The 26,198-nt window shown below is 38.7% G+C and overlaps 1 protein-coding gene across 2 annotated transcripts in view; it reads left to right on the forward strand.

Annotated features, from left to right (window-relative positions):
• The first annotated feature begins 566 nt into the window (after positions 1 to 566).
• ABCB11 (ATP binding cassette subfamily B member 11) overlaps positions 567 to 26,198 on the forward strand; it is a 115,585-nt gene continuing 89,953 nt past the window's right edge. For both annotated transcript variants that reach the window (XM_027865671.1, XM_027865672.1), the window contains exons 1-5: positions 567 to 650; positions 8,092 to 8,194; positions 12,132 to 12,153; positions 17,148 to 17,199; positions 19,629 to 19,867. In XM_027865671.1, coding sequence (XP_027721472.1) covers positions 8,119 to 8,194; positions 12,132 to 12,153; positions 17,148 to 17,199; positions 19,629 to 19,867 — 389 coding nt within the window. In that variant the 5' untranslated portion in view covers positions 567 to 650; positions 8,092 to 8,118. The remainder of the gene's footprint in view (positions 651 to 8,091; positions 8,195 to 12,131; positions 12,154 to 17,147; positions 17,200 to 19,628; positions 19,868 to 26,198) is intronic.

Raw genomic sequence — 26,198 nt, forward strand, 5'->3', positions numbered from 1 at the left:
ATCACTAATGCCAGTTTACACAGTACAGGCATTGTAGGATAGGTGAGCCTGAGTTGATTGACCTCTTAGACCCAGGTGCAAAGATTACTTGGGGTATCTAAGTTACGGGCTGGTCCAAGAGTTCTTAAAGTTATCTGACCAATTATTAATAATTGAGCCGAGTCAGGAATATAGGGGCGGGCCTACTAAATCAATATTTTCCTGGATGTATCTTTTACTTTTTCAAAGCATTTTGGGGAACAAGTCAAGTTTTAAAATGAGGGCCTATACCATGGGCACAGAGACCCTTTCCCAGTGAAAGGCATCATGCATAGTTCCTTCATGATGTGCTAGAATGTGCTTGCTATTTTAGAAGAGATCAACTATCTCAACTATCTCAAAAGCCTATACTGATAGCTTTTAAAGATCCTCCCTGTGGTGTATGTGGTGTTATTGCTTTGAGTAGGTTCAACCTCTTATGTCACCGACCTGAGCTTTAGGACAGCCTCCGGGCCATTGACCCACAAACAAATAGATAATGTTAACTAAAACACCTGAATTCTGATCAGGCCTTTAAAGTGGTGAAAACCAGAGTTGGGAAAGGATGCAATATCTCTTGACTATCTGCACTGAAGTAGTTTCTTTCAGCTTATCCAGGTCTATGCCCACAGGTAAGTGGTGTCTCTGTAGGTTTGGATACCTCTATTCAGATCTTCTCCCTTTAAAGTTATATTTGCACTTGTGGGTTGGTAAGATTTTTTTTTTTAATTTTCCGCCCTGGTCTAGTATTGTTCTCTAGAGTAATTTTTAACGAATAATCTAAGGACCATTTATAGTTTTCAAGGGTCCTGAAGGTGACTCATCTTGTTTCTGATTCTGAGAGTGGGACAATATTATAATATTGTAAATATTAATGACAATATAACATCTCTGGTGAGTGTAATTAAAGTCACATCAGTGCCACCAAATGAATTCTGGTGATTCTTTTTTTTTTTTAATCCCAAATTGTGGCAAGTGGGAACAGGTGAGTTAGTTGGACGATGTGTAAGATTTTCAGGAGAAAATGAGAAGTTCTGTTGTAGGGACTGTGTAAAAGATATCCTGACAGGGAACACAAGGAGAATTATCACCCACTTTGCTGCTCAGGGGAGGCCTCTATCTCTGGAAAGTTCCATGGGCCCAAAAAAGGAGCAGATTATTGGAGTTAGGATTTGTTCTGTGTAAACTGTAAGGAAAGCTGTGTCCTCAGAGAGCAAAGAATAATGTTTGTATTTACCCTGGGATCCAAATTTTGAATTCTCTTCCTCAATTGGCACTTTCTATGATTTAAGGATGTGGTTTGAGCCATGGACAGTAATTGTGTTTTAAATCAAGGATGAATAATTTTCTTTCCCCACCTCCCCCAACCCCCCCCTCCCCCATCGGGAACCCTACCCTAGTGGCTACAATCATGAACATCAGGACTTCATCTAATTCTATCATCTACATGGTGCCTGTCACATTAGTGGCCCTTAATACTAACTTATAATTTTGTTCTTTCCTACTTAAAATGTTTAAAACTTGTATCAGTACAGGTTAATACTTTCTCATTTGATTCTCAGCAACCCGGTAACATAGGTGCTATTATCCCCATTTTATAGTTGAGGAAACTGAGACAGACAGAGGTTAAGTGACTTGCCCAGAGTCACACAGCTATCAATTAAGACTGGATTTGAACTCAGATCTTCCTGACTCCAGACTCCACTCTATCCAAATGCCACCTAGCTGCCTCAGGTTAATATTTTCTAGGGGAAAGTTTGAGCTTTTTAACACAGGATAATACTTCTTTTCATTGTAGAGTAGAAAAAAAAACTCTGGATAAGGAGTCAGTGGATTTGGCTTCAAATCCTGGCTCTGTCACTACCTTTGTGACCTTGGGTAAATTTTTGGGCCTCAGTTTCCTCATCTGTAAAATGTAGAGGATGTACCATTTGGTCTTTCAGTTCTAAACCTATATGTTCCTACTACTCACATTGACTCTTACGACAGTGGTGGGTCCTGGGAGAAAGAAACCATTCCAAAGTTTGACATGAACAATAGTATCTTAAATCAAAAGTAAACTGCAGGGGGCTGGGAATGTGACCAGAACTCATTCTTCAGATTTGCCATTTAGAAAAGAGTCACCATGAGACAGGATTAATGCTCCCTTTCCTTCTTTCTGAGCACTTCATGGGGCTGGAAGCTGAGTTGCTTTCTCTTGAAAAAAGATGCTTTAGAGAGATAAACACGGAGAGGTATGCACTTAATACATTCATTCTTGCAATACCTGTGCTGGTGGGGAAAATATCACTACACACTACAGCTCTCTCCTGTTCTAAGATGTGAGGTTGCAGTGGAGAGAACATGAGACTCAGAGGCAGAAGATCGGCATGTGCCTGATTCTTAAATCACCTACTTTCTAATTGTGTGATTTTGATCTGCTTCTCTGATTCAGTTTTGTCATCTGTGAAATGGGGAGGATAAAACTTGAACCAGGTAGGCTTATCATAAAGAAACTGCTTTATAAACTCTAAAGTAACACATAAACATAAGCTGGCATTAATTATTTTTTAAAATTATTTTCATTTTATTTTTACTATAATGATTTTTTGGTCAGCATGGGATGATGTTATCCATAACAAAACCTAGGAATTTTACCTGGGCTCAATACTGATAGGTGCCTGAGGTCCAGATAGCAAAACTTAAGAGTCTTTATTTCCTTCATCACCACTTTCTCCCATGATGATTTTAGTTTAGCTTGGTCAGAATCCTGTTTTTGCACAGAGACCTTGATAATCCTGATCTGTTCCCACAGAGTTTCTTGGAAACCTAGAATAGCACCAAATAAAAAACACATTAAAACAAAACACTGGGACAAAGGAAGCTCCCTATAAAATCAGTTAGAAACTCTGAGTTTTGTTAATTAGTGAGTATTTAATAAGTGGTTACTCAAGGGCCAGGCATTGTGCTAGGCTCTAAGATTACAAGGAAAGGCAAAAACAGTCCTTTCCCGTAAGGAACTCACTTTCTAATAGATGGATGAGACAACATAAAAATAGCAGATTTATATAGGTAGATGTTCACATGTATCTATGTATGCTATAGATACAGATATATTTATATCTATATAGATACATTTGTAACTATATAACCTATATATAGATATAAATATACCTATGTTTATCTATATCTGTATATATTTATACATGAAATATACAAAAGAAATGTAATGTAATCTCAATTGGAATGGATAGGAATCTTGTAGACTCTTGTATATGATCTTTGGCCTTGAGTGACCCTCAGGGACTTGCTGAAGACTTCTCCAGAGAAACACAAATTCACTCTTTAAAATTATCTCTGTGATATTTAAATTGCATTTTTTCCTTGTTGCTTACAACATTTTCTCCTTAACCTGGGAGCTTTGAAGCTTGGTTATGATATTCCTATAAGTTTTCTTCCTGGGATCTCTTTCAGGTAGTGGTTGGTGGATTTTTTCTATTTCTGCTTTCCCTTCTTGTTCCAGAATCTCAGAGTAATTTTCCTTAACAATTTCTTGTAATATTATATCAAGATTTCTTTTTTGATCGTAACTTTCAAGTAGTCCGACCATTCTTAAGTTGTCTCTCCTCTGTTCTCCACATCAGTTGTTTTTCTGATGAGGTATTTCACATTCTCTTCCATTTTTTCATTCTTTTGATTTTGTTTTATTATTTTTTAGTGTCTTATAACATCATTAGTTTCCCCTATCCCAATTCTAGTTTTCAAGGAATTATTTTCTTCCTTAAGTTTTTGATTCTCTTTTTCTAGATGTTTAACTTTCTTTTCGTATTTCTCTTGATTTTTTTCTTGGATTGCTCTTACTTTTTCCCCCGAATTTTTCCTTGATCTCTCTTAATTGATTTTTAAAGTCCTTTTTAAGTTCTATAAACTCTTTTTGGACTTGTGACGATTTGATATTTCTCATTGAAAAAAGAGTGACTTTTTTTAGCTCCACTATCTTCCTCTGAATATGAACCCAGATCTTCTCTATTCCCATAGTAGGTGTCTGTGGTTGGGTTCTTTCTCCTTTGCTTACTCATTTTTATTTTTATTTTGTTTTATTTTATTTTTAGCAGCTTTTTTTTGTTTTTGTTTTAGATAATCAAATTCTAGTCCTGAGATGTGGGTAATGATGCCCTAGGCCTCTCAGGTCCTTCTTACTGTAATTTTTTAAGCTTTGTCCTGGGGTCCAACTTTGGGCACTCCTTTCTACTCCTAAGCCAAGGTCAGGGCCCCTCAGCATGCTGTCACACAAACGTTCTTGCTCCCCTCACTCCATCCAGTGGCTGAAAACATCAACTGTCCTTTCCTCCCTAGAACCAAAATGGGGAGCTCTGTTCTCCTGCAAGTGCCCACAGGCAGCAAGGTCCCTCTCCTCTGCTACCACCTTCACCAAGCATGTACTAAGCCACAGTCCAGGGCCCTGTCGATTCAGCATACTCAGTTGTGGAAGGTTCTGTAAACTTCTCCTCCTTAGCCTTCCAACCCCCACACTGTCTGTGAGGTGAAAGTTCCTGAGGCTGAAGTTGCCTTTAAACCCAGCTGACCCCAGGGCTTGTTGTTTATTGATTCTGCAGAGTAGGCATGGAGGTGTTGGCCCTTCACTCAGGCAAACCTCCACCCCTGGAGGTTGAGTCTTTCCTGGGATCCTCTCAGGATGTCTTGGGAAGACAACTGCTTTACCCCTTTTTGTTTATTTCTGCTGCTCGACAATCACTTTGAGGCAATGTTCCCTCCTTGGAGAGCTGGAAGTCTTCTGCCCTACTCCACCATCTCCCACATTCACTCTGGATAAGATTTTAGAAGCAGTTGTATAGCCTAAAGCAGGGGTGGGGAACCTGCATGTGGCCCTCTAGGCCTCAAGTGGGCCCCTTTGACTTGAATCAAACTTCACAGAACAAATCCTTTTAATAAAAGGATTTTAAAACTTGAACTCAGTCAAAAGGCTGCACCGGAAGACCTGAAGGCCACACTGGCCTTGAAGCTGCAGGTTCACCACCCCTAGAAAGGGAGAGACTTCTTGGAGCAATTTCTGACTTCTTAAAAAAGTTTCCTCATCTGCTCCTCAGCCCTTCGGTACAAATTACTTTGCAAATTATTCATTTTACATGTTGCAAGAAATAAAATTTACATAAAACGTAAACTTATGATGCAAAGTTCTATGGATGGTTAAAATCCTCTTATTGTCATGTTGGTTCATATACAGGTGGATGGGCATCCTGTAGAACTTGTCCATCAGAATGGTTATATATTCTGCCAATGGACAATGAGTTAGACTCAGAACTGAACAGAAGGGAAGCAAGAGTGCTGGATTGCCTTTGGGGGAATGGTGCATTTCTTTTAATGACCTCATATTTTACCATAAAACAGAGGTCCCTTATTTATGCTATTATGCTTATGCTATTTTTAATAGCATAATTTTAATTATTCAAATAAAATAATTTAATCAATAATTAAATAATTTAATCCAACAATAAAATATTTAACATTTAATGATTTAACTTAATAAAAAATAATAACATAGGGCTGCAAATTTCTGAAAAATTGAAGTTGAGTATCATCCAAAGGGCATTGGAAGGGGGCAGCTAAGTGGCTCAATGGATAGAGCACCAGCCCTGGAGTCAGGAGGACCTGAGTTCAGATCCGTTCTCAGACGCATAACACTTACTAGCTGTGTGACCCTGGGCAAGTCACATAACCCCATGCCTAGCAAAACAAAACAAAACAAAAAAACGAACAAACAAAGGGCACTGGAGCAGCTCATTATGGCAGCAAGCATTATAAACAAGGAATTAGGAAGAAGAAGTTTATTAAAGGGTACTCTCAGGGAACTGTGTGATTGAAAAAGAAGGTGGACTGATCTGTGTGACAAGAGTAGGTAACTAAAGGACAATCTCTCTGCTAGTTTGGTATCCTTGTGATATCAAAAGAGCTCTAGGAGATCCCCAGCACTTTAGGTAGATCCAGGGACATGCTGTTAAATTATTAACTATACACAAGACACACTTTTAAGTTTAATCTGAATTATTAGTACTTTCGCCATCATTTTCTTAAGTCTACAACAACTGGTTTCTACCATTTCTAGCCTCAGGCTAAGCAGAGAGCTACTATGCTCTTTCAATAGGACTGCTACTATATCCCGCAGAGGGCAGAAATCCCCTAGCCTAGGACTGGTAGAGTTAACTCTAGCTTTTGTCTCTAAGACTGTCTGTCATCTCATTAACTGGATGTAGCCAAGGTGTAGTTTCACCTTTTAGACAATTCTTTCTAAGTTTAGAGTCCATTGGTGAAGGACCTCCCCCAGACTAAGGTGACCACCTCATAAATTTGCCCAGATCCTGTGAGTCTTTTAAGTGAGTAGAAAGAGAAAAAGGTACTAGGGCTTTCTATGCTTTGAGGGCAAGTTCATTGTCTTTTCATATGCAATTTATCTATTCAAAGGCTCAGTTTCCAAAGAGGGGCATATGCTTCATTTTACTTGAGCCTCACCCTTACATTTCATGGACTCTCTTTTTTCCTCCTTATGAAGAGGTCTAGAGGTTTGGGGTGCTCGAACCCCAAAATCACGACGCAGGCCCTGCCTGAATGAATTCAACTCAAATCTTCTTCCAGCCAGAGAAAAAGTTTATTAGAAATAAATCATATAGGTCAGACTTTCAAGGAATCTGAACATTAGTAATGCCCATAGGGACGAGCAGGCATGAGAGAGTCTCAGCCTTTTGGGCATGAGAAATTCTCAGCATTTGAATGGAGGCCAGGGTGGGACTTATATATACTAAAGTAACTTTGGGTGGCCAGAGGAGGGGGCTGGGAAAAGGGTCTAGATGAGAATTCCAATTGGAAGGTCTGAGAGATTGAATAGACAATGGGAATAGATAACAAAAGGAACTGGAAGGTAGAAGTTTGAAAGGGTTAGAAGGTGGGGCTAGGGCTTTCAAAGGGAGATAAGGGGAGTTAGACCAGAGTAAAAAAAGTTTAAGGGTTTTCTGGGGCCTGTAGGCAAACGGGAGCCAGATTCTTTTTAGGGCTAGGGGCAAAGGTGCATCTGAATAAGATCAAAAGGCGGGGCTAGGGCTTTCAAAGGGAGATAAGGGGAGTCTATGAGGAATCTAAAAGTTTAAGGGTCTTCTGGGGTCTGTAAACAAATGGGAGCCAAATTCCTTTTGACCAAAAGGAGCAAAGGTCTCAGCTTCTGAAACTGAATGATGGGCCTATAACCCATCACTAAGACCTTTCAAGTTGCTAAGTACAAAAGTGGGCACGCTCTCACAATGATAATTTAATTTTTCTATACAATATGCCACAACTTGTGGTGAACTACTGTCTGAGCCTTACTTTCCTCATCTACAAAACAGAAGGTTGAGAGTGAGGCCTGAACTAGATTAAAATGTAATTGGCAAATGTTTAACATAATAAATGAATATTCAACATGACCTAGACAATGTTAACTTGTGTTTTTCTAAGTCAATATTCCTATGATCCATTTCTATTTGAATTTGACACCACTGGGGTTGAGTGATGTCTTTCCTAGGAGCAACACCCCCTTATGGTAAAGATGAATCTTTACTATTATACTTTGTTAAGAAGCCTTCAGAATGTGAAAATGCCCTCTGACTCCTGCTTTTCAAGATTTAGACAGGGGATCTTGGTATGTTCATATGGGATTGTTTCTGTTTTTCCTAAAATTAAGTATCTGAAATTGCTAATCTAGCTTCTTTAAATTAAAAAAAATTTTTTTTAAATTAAATTGACTTAAAAAACTAGCAAATTATATCCTCTCACAACATTTTGATACTTGCCAGCACCCTTTTAAAATAAAGTAAAAAATATTTTAAAATGATTTCAAGATTCCTTTATGTAATTTCATAAGCAATTAATAATAAAAATTTTATAGTTGGAAGAGCCCTCCAAGGTCAATGACCCAGTTTTGACTCAGAGTGATTCATTAGTAAAGATTGATTGTGGGGGTGAATTTTTCTTTCACTTCAGCTAATTTGATTTGCTTTTTTTTTCTAGAAGAAATAAGAGTTGCAGTGATTCTTTTCTATTTTACAGGGTCATTGACTGAAGGTAGAAATTATCATGTCTGATTCAGTCATTCTACGTCGTGTTAGAAAATTTGGAGAGGAGAATCATGCCTTTGAATCAAATGAATCAGGTAAGAGCTCTTTTCCTAAAAAACAAACAAACTCTAAATCAATTTTTTTTTGATGATTTAACACTAATGATTAACAGTGCTGTTATTTCCTCATGACTTTCCCTTACCACTAATAGAAAATAAGCAAAACAAAGGAATACAACTAAGAAAATAAATCAACACTGTGGTCATATCTGAAAACACATGCTCCATTCTATGCCTATACTCCACTGTTTTTTTGACCAGGGGGAGGGAGGTATGCTTTGCCAATAGTTGAGGGAAGCAAGAACTTTGTCCTCACTCAGTTGTATAAAAGGAGGCCAAAACACAAGTGGGTAACAAGTTACTGAGTTTTAAAGAACCACATCTTTACAAAGTGACTACCACAAGAATCTAATTTCTTTTTCATAAAGTATGATGCATTGGATATAGGAAATGCTCAATAAATCTGATTAAGTAACTGAATCTTAACCTTCCATTAGTTTACATGTGAGGAACCCTTTATATAACACTTTAAGCTTTACAAAGCAGTTTATATGTGTAAAGCTGTAGGAAGATTTGAGTTCGAATTCAGCCTCAGATACTTTCTAGTTGTATGACCCTGAGCAAGTTGCTTAATCTCCTTTAGTCTCAGTTTCCTCATGTATAAAATGAGGATAATAGTAGCACCTACCTTGCAGAGCTATTAGAAGGATAAAATGAGATTGTATTTGTGAAGTGTTTTGCAAACCTCAAAGTGTTGTATAAATAGTAACATTATCATTATTATTTTTTTACTTAATCCTTTCAGCATCGCTGTGAGGTAGGTGCTATCATTATTATCTCCATTTTCCACATGAGAATACTGAGTCTGAGAGAGGTCAAATGACTTACCCATAGTTATAGAGCTAATAGGCTTATGAGGTAGGACTTGAATTCAGGTTTTCCTGACTCCAACTCCAGCATTTTCTCCCTTACGTTACCTAGCTGCCAAGTAAGTGACCTGCTTGGAATCAATCCTTGATCCAAGCATCACACGGTGATGGGGTGATGTCAGCACCTCCGGAAGTGTTTGGGACATTAACAGAGAGGTAGAGCTTCCTTTTTTTTGTTTCTCCTTCCACCATTTTGAATTTGCAGTTGAAATAGGAAGGGGCTAGGATAGGAATGGAGCTAGCTAAACAGGGAGATCCTTGGAAGAATTTCATCAGAAGAAACATAGGCCCTACAGAAACCAGACCTAGTCTATGAAAACAGCAACAATACATTCAGTGACTCCCCCAGAGTCCCCAGACACATGCTAGTACCTACCATTGAAATGCCATGATGTTTAGAGATTAATCTGGTATTGTAATGAAGTAGAAAGGGAGGTCTGGGTTCAAAAATCCCAACTTTGCCACTTATTACCTGTGTGATCTTGGGAAAATCACTGAATCTTTCTAGGCCTGAGTTTCCTTCTCTTGAAGGAAAGGTTAAAGTAAATGGTTTCTAAGGTATTTTCTAGCTATAGATAGTTCTATGGACCTTGATGGAAGTAATAGTATAATTATAAGAAACGCTTGAATAGCATGTAACACTGATATACTTTGTAATTTTTTTTAATAATGAATTGAGAAAAAAATTATAACTTGTGAAGGACTACATTTGGGATATCCTATACAATATTAGTTATCAAATTTGGCATTATATCTTTATATATTTAAATAGTATATTATACATGTAAAAGAAAGGCAGCTAGGTGGCACAATGGATGGACTCCTGGCCTGGAGTCAAGAAGACCTGAATTCAAATCCAGCCTCAGACACATATTAGTTGTGTGACCCTGGACAAGTCACTTAACCCTGTTTGCCTCAGTTTTTTTCATCAGAAAAATCAGCTGGAGAGGGAAATGGCAAACCAGTCCAGTATCTTTGCCAAGAAAACCCCAGATGGGTTCACAAAGAGTCAAAAACTACTGAAACAACTGAACAACGACATATAAAAGTCCAAGAATTAGGTGGTGATGAAGGCAGAGGAACCCTTTTAAATCATCATAACTATGCAGGAAGATTTCAGTTAAGCACTGTTCTGTTAATATTTGTAGGCAGCACGGTATAGTTGAAAGAGCGCTGGAACTTGTCAAAAACGCCTAAATGCTGCCTCTCACACGGATTAGCTGTGTGACCAAGGTCATGTCACTTAACCTCTCCAAAACTTGGTTTCAAAATTCCAAAATTCCAAAACTGGAATAATCATACTTGTATAGCCTAATTTACAAGGCTTATAATAAAGATCAAATGATATAATGCATGTAACATGTTTTGCAAACCTAAAAACCTGCAATTGTTAAAAATGAAATTTTATAAAAAATCTAAATGTATGATTCAAGGTGGGGGAGAAGGATGCCTGGGTGGGGGGGGGGCGTGGCGCATGGGGCAGGTTTGAGGTCCCAGACCAGTGATTTTATCAGTGCAGGTAATTCTCGTTGTGGAAATTCCTCCAGCTAACGAAGGTCAGGAGCTTGTCTGGGGTTGAGCCTGAGAGAGCAGCCTGAAATATTGAAATGTTGAATGGTTTGTTCATGATTAGACAGTATAAGTCAGAGACAGGGCTTGAATCTAGTTTTTGCTGACTCCAAGGCTGGCCCTCTATGTGATCTGAAACAATTTTTTAATCAGTATTTCTAAGAGTTGAATAAATAGATGGGGCTTGAAATAAATTAAGATGGATCACCTAGTAACTCTGAACTGACCACATGTGAAGAATGAAAGAGGAAAAAAAAAGCTGAAACTTTAAACCCTATAACAAATAGGCAATACTGAGGAGAATAAGTTCCAAAACCTGGGAAACAAAGCACTGAGAATGATTCAAAGGGCTGGAGCTCCGAATCACATAAGAACAGATTGGAGAGAAATAACAGTGAAAGTTGGTGCTGGAATGACTGAGAGTGGGGCCATGGATTCCAAACTTTCATTTAAGGAGAGAGCCCAACTTTGTTGCCTTCTCACCTCTCACCTGGCTGCACTATCTTGAGACTCCTCTGACTGACCTCTCCATTACGCCCCCGAGTTGGGTACCTTCCCCAGCTTTCTTCCACCACCACTCCTTATCCCCCAATCCCATTCACCATTTCCAGCTTCCTTTTGTGTTTTGTCTTCCCAATTAGACTGTAAGTTCCATGAAGGCAGGGATTGTCTTTTTTCATATTTGTATTCCCAGCACTTAGTACAGTGCCTGGCCCATATAGGGGCTTAATAAATGTTTATTGACTACTAACTATGTTAAAACTTGGACCAGAAGAGGAAGGTAACATGAAACCATTAATCTTGGGTATTTCACTACCTACCCTATCCTGCACCATAATCGAGCAGACAACCCAAAAGACCACCACATCCCCATCTCTTTTCCTTTGAGTATAAAAGCAGTTCTTGACCTCTATTCTCATTCTCCAGTGGCAAATATGGATGTAAGTTCAAATAGTGACTAGGCACTCAAACGTATACACAAACATTTCTGAAGGAAAACTACAAAAAAAAGAATGTGTATAATTAAAGAATACTAATTTTAATTAACTAAACCTTTTTTTTTCAGGCATAACCAAGCTTGCATCCTGTGTTTTTAGTAGCATCCACCACAATAGCACCCTTCTTTCTTACTGGTTAGCTGCCAAACCTACCAGGGTCTTTGTTACTGGATGACAATTTTATTCTTTTATAGAAAGAAATTAGCTTGTTTTTATTTAAAAGTCAAATCTTTCAGAAGAATTTCTTCTGAGGATAAGCTAAACAACAACATGCACACAACATATATACAACATGCATAACACACAGACACACACACACACACACACACACACACACACCAGACACAGAACCCTACTCATTATGACCACACCCCTTAAAACATTATTTTATGGCATTGGGAAATAAAACTGTTAGTGATTTTGCATGTAATTTACTGCTAAGTATTAACATTTTTTGTTTGATTTTTGTCCTAACAGATAACAATACTAAGAAAGCAAGGTAAGTTAATATTGTCAATAATAATACTACATTTCTAATATAAATTGTTTTTTTTTTCTGGTTCAAGCATGACATTTTTACAAAAGGAATAGAACATAGAAAATGGCACCATTTCTATAAGAGGTTCTGCATTATGGTATCTTTAAGCTACATTCTTTGTTCCCTACCTCTATCTCTACCTAGTTTAAGTCAGGCATTTATGTTTGCTTCCAGAGTCCATTCAGATGTTATTATTTTTACATGTAATTTAATTCAGCAAGCCTGTATTAAGCACATACTGTATGTAAGATACCATGTCAAGTATTAGAGATACAAAGGCAAAAATCATTTGTTTGGGGGAGTGATGGTGGTGATGGTATAGCATGTATAATGATATAAATAAAATGTATATAGAAAATCATGTCATGAGGGAGAGAATGCTAATAACAGGGGGAAAGTCTCACATAAGGGGTTATACCTCAGCTGTTCTTTGAAGGAAATCAGAGAATATAGAGGTAGAGCTGAGGCAGGAGAGCATTATACACATAGAATAAAAAGGCAAGGAGGTGGGAGGTGAGATGTTATGTATAGTGAACAGCTAATAGGATAGTTTGACTAGAGCTGAAAATGCTTGACATTGGATTGTGATAGTTTTTAAGTACTAAGATGAGTAGTTATATTTGTCTGAGAGGCAATACGGAGCCATTGAATGTTTTTGAGTTAGAGGGCTGTCATGCCAGATCTATGTTTTAGGAATATCAACTTGGCAGCTGTGTGGTAGATAGACTGAGGCATGGAAGAGACCTGAAGCAGGGAACCCAGTTGGTTTTTGAGGGTCTGAACTAGTATGGAAGCTAGGTGAACGGAGATAAGGTGTTGTGGAGGTAGCATCAACAAGACTTTGCAACTGAATGGATGCAGGGGAAGAGAAAGAAGAACCAAACGTAACTCCAAGAAAAGATGGTGATGTCCTTGACGGGAATGGGGAAGTTTGAAGGAGGGAAGATTTTGGCAAAACATAGAACAATTCTTGTTTTGTCTATGTTGAGTTTTCTAAAAGGATATCCAGGTAGAGAAGTACAGTAGACAGTTAGACATATGAATTCAGGGTGGGAAATAGATTTGAGAATCATTTGTATAGAGAGAATCATTGAATCTATGGAAGCTAATAAGGTCATCAAGTGAGAGTACATATAGAAGGAAGGGCATTAGGACAGAACTTAGGAGACTGTCCCTATTTAATGGGTAGGATGAAGCAAAGGAAACTGAAAAGGAATGGTTAGACTGGGGAAAGTGCCACACAAGGCAAGGGAGGAGAGATCATTTAAGAAAATGGGGTAGTCAACTATGTCAAAAGCTGCAGAGGTAACAAGGATGAGAACTGAAAAAGGCCATTAGATCTATTAGGTAAATGATATTCAGTAACATCAAAGCTCAGATGGTCCTGGAAGTGAGGTTGTAAGGGATTAAAAAATGAGGAAATAGAATCAACAAGTGTCCACATCTCTTTCTAGAAGTTTGGTTATGAAAAGGAGGAGAGATAATACCTTTTAAAGGCAATAGCTTTTAAAGTTAGTAACCTTAGGGAATGATGAGATCTAGTGGAGGTGGTAGGTACATATTCCGCTGGTGGTGGAGAGCATGAGAGAGACTGATGAGGATAAAGAGATGAAAGAGAGGGGATGACTGAGAGAAAAAACTCCTGAAAAGGATGGGAGGGGATCAATACAGGGCAGATGGGTGGGTTGTCCTCACAAGAACAAGGGCTGCCTCCTTATCAAAGAGTAAAAAAAAGGAGAGGTTGAGTCTTTTGACATATGAAGTGGGAGAAAATGTGTTTGGTAGAATGAGTGCTGGATATGGCATTAGAGTTAATTAGTCAATAACCATTTACTAAGTGCCTACTATATTTATAGTAGTTCTTTTCATGGTGGCAAAGAATTGGAAAGTGAGAATTGGAAATGATGCCCAACAATTTGGGAATGGCTGAACAAATTGTGGTATATGATTGTGATGGAATACGATCATGTTATAAGAAACGACAAGCAGGATGATTTTTGGAAAAACTTGGAAAGATTTACACGAACTGATGCAAAGTGAAGTGAGCAGAATCAGGAGCTTCTTGAGCAGGGGAGTGACACAGTAAGGTCTGTGCTTTAAAGAATGTCCCTTTGGCAACCATGTGGATGAAGGATTGGAGATGCGAAAGATTTGAAGAAGGTGTAATCAATTAGGAGTCTGGGTGATGAGGGCCTGAGCTAAGGTGGTGGCTGTAAGGTTCAGATTCAGATTCAGTTCTGACCTATATCTGACCTATGGCCACTGGACCCAGCTGGCTCTGGAGGAGAAAGTGAGGCTGTTGACTTTGCACAGCCCTCACTCACTCAAATCCAATTCACTTGCAAGTCATGGCATCATCTTCCTGATGTCATGGTCCTCTTTGAGAATGAAGGACAAAAACCACAAGTCTGAGACCACAATTGAACTCAGGAAGATGAGTCTTCCTGACTCTATGCTGGGCACTTTATCTACTGTGCCACCTCACTGCCCCCAGGACTGAAATATTTGTGGTTAAATAGAGAAATGATTTTTGCTCAACTTTTTCCACTCTCCATAATTGCAAGTTTGGCTGAATCTGTAGTTACATAGCCACATTCTCCTAAATGTGGTTCAAAGTGGATATGTGTGTGACAGCCTGGAACAATGAAGAGAATGCTGGACTTGGAGCCCAAGGACTTGGGTTTGAAATTCGACTCTGCTAGTTATTACCTTGAGCAACTTACTCATCCTTTCTAGGCTTTGGTTTTCCTTTGAATTTCCTCAACTATATGTTTTCCTTTGGGGCAGAGACATCTGAGGAAGGGTTTGACACTACCACCCCCTTCCTGATAGTAGCCTTGACGCCCAAGTTAGGCTTCTTCCAAGGACCTATGGGTAGAAAACAAAGGAAACTAAAGACAGAGTTGAGTAAGTGGGAGGAAGAAACACAAGTGTGGAGACACCTGTAATGGGGGCAGATAGCAGGCCCTCCCTGGTCTGCCCTGGATAGATCATGGAGTGCCAAGCCTGTGCTCAGCTCTGAAGGACTTGGTGCTTTGGGATGAAAAGCAGGAAGCTTTGGGGTGTCCTTTGGTCTCCCTTTTCCCTCCCACCTCCAGCCAAGTGAAGCAAGGGAATTGTATTAAAGCTGTAACAGAGAGGATTGGCCATTGAAAGAGAATGTGCCAGCCACTCCCAATAGTCTATAAAAGGAGCAATTTTAATCTTTGGCTCTTTTCTTGCCTCACTCCATGTGCACACTCCTTGAAGTGGACACCTGCTGAGAGATAAGTCATGAGAGGCTGCCAGGGGGTCTGGACTGATCCTGATTGATCTGATGACCCTTTCCAACTCTTGGCAAACCTGAATGTCCCTCTCCCAGTTAGCTATGTGTGCAAACCTATTCATTTTTTATCTGTTACTTTCAATTTGGATTCCATTTGCCTACTATAAAAAACTATTGGCCAACATGACAGCTGTACACTCAACTGTTGCACCTGATGGAATAATAGCTCTCATAGAAGACTGAAGAGAGACAAGTGCTTTGGGAGAAGGTCACAGAGTCACTCCTGCCCCTTGGCTGGTTCTCTTAACCCCAGACTCCAGTTCCCCTACACTGCTGCTCTCTTTGTACTGACTTACTTCTCAACAGCTGTCTTCATCCATGCTTTCATGCTGTAATCTCATATCCCTGCTTGCTCAATTCTCCACTTTACCCACAATTCCTTTTTCCCAAGGCAGGGGGAGAATACTTTGGGGAGTTAAGTCTACTTTCCATCTAATAGTCAGACCCCTCCCTAACATCTTCATCCCCCTAAGATAAGTCACATATAAAATGGAAATGTTGGACAAGGTGACCTCAGAGGGCCCTGTTAGCTCTAAACCTATAACAGTCAAGATTTCTTCAAAAAATAAAACCTCCCCCAAATTTGTAATTCAAAATTAGAATACTGACAGGCTGCATGTGTGATACCTCATTATTTTTCATTTAAACAACTACTATGTTAATGAAATAGCATGAAACTTAAAATACTTTTCATGGAAGGCTTGGGGAGACTTTGAAGTTCTTGGCAGGTTAATGGCACAATGGACAAAGTGCTGGACCTGGAGTCAGGAACATTCATTTTCCTAAGTTCAAATCTGGCGTCAGACACTTACTCCAGTATCTTTGCCAAGAAAATCCCAAATGGGGTCACAAAGAATCAGACACAACTGAAAAACACTGAACAAAATTGAAGTTCTTACCCATTCCTATTTCAGAACAGTCCTAGGAGCGTACTTTCCCAATGCTTTCCAAATCTCCACCCCAACCAACCAAACACTATTCTGAATGCTTAAAACTTTCATCAGAAGGTCTGAGCACTATTATGAAAACTTACTTTACTTGGCTTTTAAATTCTTTCACAGTCTACAATCCATAGTCCTCATCTCCTCCCAGCCCCCATAATGCCCTCTGTGCTTCTTTCCCTAACACTAAACACAAATTCTTCCTACATCTGGTCTTATTTGCGTAAACTGACCCTAATTGTGTGGCATGAGAGTAATCCTATCTATGGTGCTTAGGATCTTAGAGAAAACTAAAGTAAACTCAAGTTGCACGTCAAGTGACATAATGTAGATGCCTAAGCATGACTTTCCAAGAAAGATGAAGAGCAGGAATCCTATCAGTAGGTAGCAAGGGAGCATCAGCATTTCTTTCATATCAGTAGTATTTAACATTTTTTGAACACCAGAGATAGGTAAGTATGCTTTACTGTCAGAAGGAGATAACCCGAGAAGAACAAGGATTGGCAGGAGAAAGGTCACTCATGTAAAAAGATATTCAAAATTTGTGTTTGGAATGCCTGGTGTGGTAGGTTCCTGAGGCTCCTGTCCCTTCTGCAAGGGGGCCTGGGACACATATAATTATGTCTTTATGGGAATTTTTCCTTGTCTTGGAAAGGATGGTCTGTAATTGCACATTTCATTTTCTTCAGGTCACAAGATGGGAAGAAAGATGAACACATTCAAGTCAGCTTCTTTCAATTGGTAATAAATGTCTTTAGCATGCAGTCAGTGACTGGGTGGGGCCGTGCAATAGTCGATTTACAGCACTGATTGCGTAATTGGACTGACTAAGGTCTTTAAGGAAGTTTTACATTTGTAAAAGTCATATCTGAAGGTACAAATTAACTCCCATGAGGACTTTTTCAGTCATTATCTGTGCACCAGTGATCATATGCTAAATAGTGAGTGCATGCATATTGCTAGTAAAATACCTTATATTAGGTAATGTATTACTAGGGACTTAATGCTCTGGAAAAATAACCCACGATGACCCTATTTTTCATTTCATCAGGAAAATCATGTCCTAATAGCAATGTGCATATACTCCCTTTTATCATAAAGACTTCTGAAGTGTCTCCTCCATAGCCTAGATCCACAAGTCTCTCTCCATTTCAAGTTTTTGCACTTTTCTTCCAACCATCAATATCAAAACTTAGCTTGGCTTGAAGATAGGCTCAAGACTTGCCCATAAAGAATGGTCAGCACAATGAAGTCATTTGCCAGTGGTACTCAAGGTATTGATTTCCCCACCTCTTTTATAAAAATATATATATATGTGTGTGTGTGTGTGTGTATGTCTATGTATGTATATATGTATATGTGTGTATACACACATACAGACACACACACACACACACACATGTCTGAAATGAAGAAGGGCTCAATTTAAGTTCCTTGGATTATTAGAGTTCAGGCACTAAGGTATCCCAGAGTGGTGGAAAAAAATGCTAGACCAGGAAGTCTGAATTCAAATCCTAACTGATTTGTGAAAGCCTGGACACCTCACTTAACCTCTATTTTTCTATTTAGTCAGAAGCAGACTGAGAACTCAGATCTCCTCCATCTCCTTAATTAGGGTAGTTGCCACCACTGAAATCATAGATCCTTCCTGTAAAGTTTAGATAAATAGGACCAAGGCAAGGAAGGAGAGAAGAAGGCATAAACTTAATAACTGATAAATCTCACATTTTGGAAAAATTCGCTAGATGATAAAGTTCAGGGACCATTTTTCTTTTTTTGTACATTGGAAAATGTATATTGGCACCTTGTGCAAATCTGTACAAATGTGCATTTTTTTTTTGGTACATTGGAAATTATTTTTCTAGGGAAGAAATGTACCTCATGTGATTGTAAGTCTGTATATTCATCTATGTTGTATCAAAAGATGTAGATTTTTTTCCAGGTCAAAGTACAAAATCATTTGAAATATCAGTATTTATGTGGGTGAGGACACTAAGAATGGGAGAAGATTTCAGGGCTAGTGAAATATTCAAATGCCTGAATAGAACCACTATACTAATTAAAGATGGAAGGGAACCCCTAATCAAATCATGAGTTGGGACCATGTGTTACTGATCTTTGTATGGTAGCTGACATAACTGTGGTACTCTACAGTTTAGAAAGTGCTTTCCTCACACCCCTATTAGCTAGATAATACAAGTATTAATATCCTCATTTATCCAAGAAGTAAACTGATGAGAAGCTTTAAGATTAAGTCACTTGCCCAAGGTCACTCAGCTATTAAGTGCTGGAGGCAGGACTCTAATCCAGACATTCTGACTCCAAATTTGGGGCTCTCCTCATCAGGTCTTGCCAATCCTCCAGTGTCTAACATAATGCACCATGCCACATAGTCACAAAAGCAAGGACCATTTATGAACTAACTATCCACTATATGCTGGGACTAAAGTAGGTGCTAGAAGAGATAGTAAGTTTAAAAAAGACAGTCCTTTCCCACAAAGTGCTTATATTCTAAGTAAGTTGAGGGGGTAAAAATCAGGGAAAGTCTTCTGGAGGCATTTGAATTGACTTAAATTTTAAAATTCAAGTTCACAGACTCAATGTTGAGAACCCCGGTGGAAAGAAAACTGGCTTTGAGGTTAGAAACTGGAGTTTCACCTCTGCCTCAAACACTTATTAGTTATGTGATCCTGGGCTTGTCACATCCTTGAGCTTTAGCTTTTTATCTGGAAAATGAGGAGAAAACTCTTCCTCACAGGGCTATTATGAGCTTGAAATGTGACACAAATGATGATGATGATTTGTTGAACGAATGACAATAATTTAAATAAGTTTCTGGAAAATTAGTGTACAGATTTAATTTAATAAAATTGGATTATCTTGTTTGAAGTGGTTTCCTTAGAAAATTTGATATTGAATATGGCTGTTATAAAATCATAATTCAATATCACTTCCTAGAATGTATTTGTGTATTTTGTATAGATACACATATATAAAGACATTTATAAATGCAAGTATCAGTCTATGTTACATATATGTGTATATATGCTACACAATATATATAATACATATTATAGGTATGTATATATGTGGTGGGTGTGTATATATACACTCACACACACGCACACACATACACATATTCCTAACTTTTGGGTTTTTTTCTTTTCAAGTTTCAATTTTCTTCATCAAGGGACAACTGGCTGATGTTTGGGGGAACTCTCTGTGCATTTCTACATGGAATGGCCCAGCCAGCAATGTTACTCATTTTTGGCTTGATGACAGATGCTTTTATTGAATATGACATTGAGTTACAAGAGCTTAGTGTTCCTGGTAAGATATGTGTGAACAACACCATAGTGTGGGCCAACAGCTCCCTCAACTCCAATGTGACTAATGGGACCCGTTGTGGGTGAGTTGACACAATTTATTCTTTTTCCTTTTTGTTCAGTTTTTACATTTAAACTCAGAACTTGGGAAGGGGACTTTATTGGCAGCTCTAGAGACTACGTATCTGCCCCATGGTAAGTAGAAATGTCAACTTACCCAAATTGCTACAGGATTCTCTGGCCTAAAGGGACCACTATCTCCCTCTGACCTTCTCATTTCAGTGGAAACTAGATTGGAAATTATTCATTTTACCTGACAGCTATAAGGATTTAACAGCTTGGTGGACTCTCAGCTCACGTAATAGCTTTGTTCTGTCTCTAAGGTGATTTATCATCCATGAATTTGTTTTAATTGGATACTGTTCAGTTCTCTGCTTCTGGTATATATGTGTTGTGTTTCCCAACAAAATCCTTACTGTACCTTGGGTGCTGAGGCAGGTGATCCATTTGGCCAAGGGCCTTTCTTTTTACATGAGGGAGTCACAGGGATGTTGGACAGCTAGGTGGCACAGTGGATAGAATGTTGGCCTTGGAGTCAGAAAGACTCATCTTTGTGGGTTCAAATCTGGCCTTAGACACTTACTAGCTGTGTGACTCTGGGCAAGTCACTTACTCCTGTTTGCCTCAGTTTCCTCATCTATAAAATTGGCTGAAGAAGGAAATGGAAAACCATTCCAGTATCTTTGCAAGACAATACCAAATGGGTCATGAAGAGACAGACACAACTGAAAAATAACTGAACAATCTAAGAGTGTGAAATGACCTAGAGTTTGAGCAGCTGATCCTATCCCGTAGGAGGCTATTGTAATCATGTACCACCAAGCAACAGCCTTGTCAAGAGAGTAATGGTCTGCTCATATTGCAGAAAGCACATACTATCTAGGAGATGGAAGGGCCTCAGAAGTCATCTACTCTAACCTATATCTAACCAGAAATCCCCTCTGTGACCCTTCCCGACACTTGGCCATCTAGCCTCTTTTTGAATACCTGCAGTTATGGGGAACTAAATACTTCTATTAGGATAGCTCAGTCAGGAAGTTGTTTTTTTTTTTTAATTACATTAAGCCAAAACCTGTCTCTCTACAACTTCTATCCGCTGATCCTCCTTCTATTCTGTGGTAACTTACTTTGGTAGTCTTTCTTTCTCCTCTAGTGATGTGGTCAACACAGGCTGAATTGTAATCATGGAGTCTATAATAGACACATTGCTGAGTCAGTGCAAGGAAGTAGACTTTGCAACCTAGGCCTAAAATCCCTGCTGCCTCATAGCTGACATCCTAGTTCACACGTAGACTTAGTCCCTACTCAAAGAGAAAAAAAAAGGCATGGGGCATATCCTGACCATGAGAAGCCCTTCCCAAAAGAATTTGTACTTTTCACCTATTTCTAATCATTAGTTAATAGTAAGGTATCAGAGATTGTCAAAAATCCATTTAAGCTTCCCTATAATACAGTCTGTTGTCAGAATACATAACTCGGGTCTACATTACAGGAAAAGGCCTTTTTGGTGCTTCTGGTAATAAGTCCCCCTGGACAATGGTGTTGGAAACAGAGCCCATATTCAGAACTCTATGACTTGCTATTTTTTGTCCTAAGACAGCTTTTTTGTCAATATCTCAACAGTTTTCAGAAACATCCTCACTCCTGGAAGCTAAATCTCAGCTACTTGGTTCTTTGGATTGCATAGTAGCACCCTATGCTATCATTGCACTTGGGTCGAGTTCTGGAAGTTGACTAGAACTCAGGGTTTCTTCAACTTTTTCCACTTATGCCCCCTCTAGCACTTCCACAGTCACAACCCACAGTTCAAGAAGCTCTGGACTAGACTACATCCTGGGTGAAAACTTCTGACCTTCAGAGTCCTCACTTCGGCTGTTTTCGTGAGGTTAAACATCTACACATGACTTGTTTTCTAGTGTCATTTGGACACATGGCCATTATATGACTCCTGCCATACTCAGGCCATTAACCAACCATTATGAACAATGAGTTCTCCCAATTCTTGCCATATGTGAACTATGAAATACTGAATGCATTCTGGATTTCTGTGTGCTTTGATATTTGTTTAATCCTAAGCTAGAAAGCAAAGTTCAATTACGGGCTGGTGTGTGTAAAGGGTGGAGAAAAAAGAAAAGGCTTTTCTTCTATGTAGGGTATTGACATGCTGATGCCCCACCCCTACCCCTCCTCATCCATAGGCTACTCTGTGAGAATAGTTGCAATTTATTTGGAAGAACATGACCAATTGTTTTCTGTTAAGATGGGAATTCCCAGCACAGACAGCTATGGCCTTGTAAAGAGAGTAATAAAGTACATTGTGGAAACCAGTATCAGGTTCTGTCATTAGCAAATAAATATTTCAATAGACATGAATGGATATGTGAGAATGTGGGTGGCACAGGCTATGTAATGATGGGAATAATAGCTTCTCTATTCATTTCTCTGTTTCCAAGATAGCCTTTCCAAACTGTTGAAAGGAGTTTCCAGCCTAAAATGTAATGATTAGATAACTGATGAGTAACTCTATTCAAAAGCATAGACATAAGACTTTCTTTATAATCCCATCTCCACACTAGGATTTTATAGACAAACAATGATTGGGGGAAGGGGAGCAGGAGAAAAGGGGAAGAGATATTTTAACTTTAGAGTACACTCAACAAATTATCATCATCACCATCATTATCAACATCCTGACAAAGTCTTAGATTAGCCCTACCTTAGGGTTGGCCCTAACAAAAGCATTTATGGTATTTTAAAAGAAGCCTAGTCATTGTGCAAGCCTTTTTAGCTTTGCACATTTTCAACAACAGAGCATATATGGAGGCTTACAGTGAACAAATATGGGCAGGTGGCTTTTCTTTAGTCGCTGTTTATTTTCCTAACTATAGACACTAATATAGGTATTTATCATTTTTAAGTATAACAGTATTCCATTAACTTTTGCCATAAGACTCTTCCCTGACTTCACGATCTCTTAGGTTGGGCTGCTTACTGCAGGGCTTGTGTGTTTTTCAAACCTCTCTATTCTTTCTTTTGCAAAGAAACAGGAGTCAGACATTTCTTCATTCCTCTCATTTTGGCTTATTTATGTACTGGGAGGTAATTCCACTGGAAGAAAGAGAAAGCATGGACAGTCAGAAAATGGAAGTTTTATATGAGTATTTATCTAAGTAGTATGTAGATTATTTGATTTCACATAATATATGCTATAATTCTTTAAAGAAGCTTTGGTGAAAATATTAGCCTGCAACATCTTAAGTCATTCTTAAAAAATGAATGCCACTATCTTGGAAGTCAGGCATGGCCCAGATAGTAAGGTTCTGTGCATTGAGGAAGACAAACCTTCAATAATTCACCAAATATAGAATAGTCAAATTTCTGCCAGCAAGGGAAGTTTAGTTTGAAGGTGTGCCACAAGTACTAATACCACCCACTTCCCAAAGTTGTAGAGGTCAGGTAGATTCTCAGTAGGCTATGGATACAAGCAGTTGCAAAAGGGTAAGTTTTTTCCTCAAACACCTATGTTAACCTTCTTATGCTAATATAATATCTGGCTTGCCTACAAAGAAACATGATTCTTTGAGTAGTCTATGAAGAAATTGTACAATCTTGGGAGCCTTGGAAAGATAGCCATGTCCAAACAAAGCCTGGGACTGAACTATGGCACCGATCACACACTAGGAAGCTGCAGGATGCAGTATCAGCAGCTTCAAGAAGGAAACTATTTCAGATCTGAACTGTACAGAAGAGCACTTTGCAGCTGGGGTAATAACCAGCATCAAGGAGCCCCCATGATGGTTATTTTTAAGACTCCAGTTTTGTGTGCAATATTCCAGCACCTGAAATGTCTACATTTTGACTGAGGAAATATATCAGATAATAACGCTGAAATTTATGAGAATTAGCAATCTTAGATGGTCTTTGTCTATTGAACATTAAACACAGTAGAATACATACTTAAATACATTCTACAGAGATGTTTAGTAGCTACAAATAAGTATCTTTGATTGTGGGGTCAAATGTTCTGTACAGTTGTTTGGGGAGCTGCTTTTAAATGAATGTAGTGGTCTTATCTGAACTATGAATAGGAATGGGGTCATCTTTTATTTATTTTTTTTGATGATGCAATTGGGGTTAAGTGACTTGCGCAGGGTCACACAGCTAGTAAGTGTCAAGTATCTGAGGTCAAATTCGAACTCGGGTTCTCCTGACTCCAAGGACAGTACTCTATCCTCTGTGCCACCTAGCTGCCTATGGGGTCATCTTTCTAAAAGTCCTTGCTATGAAATTAACCTAACCAAGAGGAACTTCTAGGTATATCTACTATTACAATTCTGTATGTTTTCAGGAACACAAAAGCTTGGTCAGTAAGTTGATAGGTACATATTTTAAAGAATATTTTCTAGAGTTTTACAACTATAACAGGATTGCACCATTGTGGATTACTAGTTCATCAGTGTATTTTGAATAGATAAAATTCACTTTTATTTTCTCTTTAGTCATACGGATTGGTTATTCCTATTTTGGGGACATAGAAATGTACTTAGGTAGTAAGAATTGACACCATAATGCAAACTTTTGTTCTTGGAACAATTCAAATTATTGGCTCCATATCCCAAAGATATCTGAATGGTAAGAAATGATGATTGAAATGCGACTCTCCTACTATATCAGTGGTCGATGTTTATTTTCTGAGGACTTTTTTTCTAGTAAGATGATGAGCCTATTTCTGTTCATGGATTAGATAAGACAAATACATTTCTTTGTAACTAGCTCCCCCAGACAATTATATAAACTGTGTATTTCGTCAAGAAGATATTCTTATTGTGTGTCTCTGTAGGGAGTATTTAAGTAAAATTTTCTACTTTGAATAACATTCTGTAGCTGATGACCATCTGACTTAGGTACAAAGGGCTTAAGATCTCTTTTGGTGGAGAGATTATAGGAAATGATGAAATTACATATTCTTGAAGAATTGGAGTACAATATTTAATGCCTCTTTTTCTCCTTCTGGAACATTTTACTTCACATACCCTGGAAAGATATGAGTAGCACATTTTAGCACACACTTTTTCCTCCCATTTCCCTTATATCTCATGGGCAGAATACAACTTTGAGCACTTGCAACAAATCTGATGAACATGCCAACTTTAGCTGCTCTGGATTTTGGCAATGAAAGGTAAACACATCCCTCCTAATTTAGTATTCTGACTTGCCCCCACAAATGGCAGCAAATGTTGATGGTCCACCCCTACAACCAACCCAAGAGGCTAACGGTCAGCCCTACAACCTACAACAAGTGACCAATATCCACTTGTGCTACCCAACAGTCACTCCACCATCTGCAGCAGAGGGCCAAAGGCAAACTTTGCAGTGTCCAATACAGGCTTCCTATGTGGCACTGATGCCTAAGCCCAACACTGATGTGGAAGAGGTTGATTAAAGGTCGACCTCTATGCAGTTTTCATTTTGACTTCTACTGGTTGATTACATACGCAACTAGAATTTGTCCGAGGAAGGACTTAACACTAGGTCAGGACTCTATCCACTATGCCTGGCTATCTATCAGGCATTCTGAACATAAGAAGCATAATCGTGGTCTTTGCCCTCAAAGGACTTTTAATGCAGGTGGGTAGACAATACAAAATTAATTAATAATTAACTAATAAGTTAATTAATAACAAAAAATTCAGTAATAATGAAGAAGCAATAAAAGAGATATAACAAGGCCATATGGGCAAACCTTGTATTACATGTTCCTACTAGCTTAGTATCATTACCATACTATCATATACAAACACCATTGTTGACACGAAATTCCATTATAATATTGCTGGACTGATTAGGTCATAAGATCACAGATTTAAAGCTGGCAAGGACCTTAGTGGTCATCTTTTCCAACCTCCTTATTTTACAGATAAGGACACCTGGAGCCAGAGTGGTGAAATGTTAGGTGGTAAATGGCAGAGCTGGGATTTGAACCCAGATCTTCTGACTTCAGATGTCGCACTCTTTCCATTGTACCGTGTAATGCAAATCAGCTAGATGGGGATGATCCAAACTGGCACTGGAGCTCTGGCAGTATAATTTCCTCTCTGCCTGCCTCCTTTTACCTTATTACTTACTCTGTGTGCATAAACAGTGTTCCCACGGGAAACTCAACTTCCCGAAACTTCCGGTTTTTGGACTCGTGTCTTATTTTTTTGTTTTCAGAGACAGTGAATAACATTCATTGGGGGAATGCTTTTATATTGTTAATTGTCGAATGATGATATAGACAAATAGCTATAAGGATGCAAGGGAAGGAGAGATAGATCTCTTTAGACTTTGGTTCCAAAGAGAGAACCTGCCAGG

This window comes from Vombatus ursinus, unplaced genomic scaffold (assembly GCF_900497805.2).
Source record: "Vombatus ursinus unplaced genomic scaffold, bare-nosed wombat genome assembly UNPS02014779.1, whole genome shotgun sequence".
In the NCBI taxonomy this organism is placed as follows: Eukaryota; Metazoa; Chordata; class Mammalia; order Diprotodontia; family Vombatidae; genus Vombatus; species Vombatus ursinus.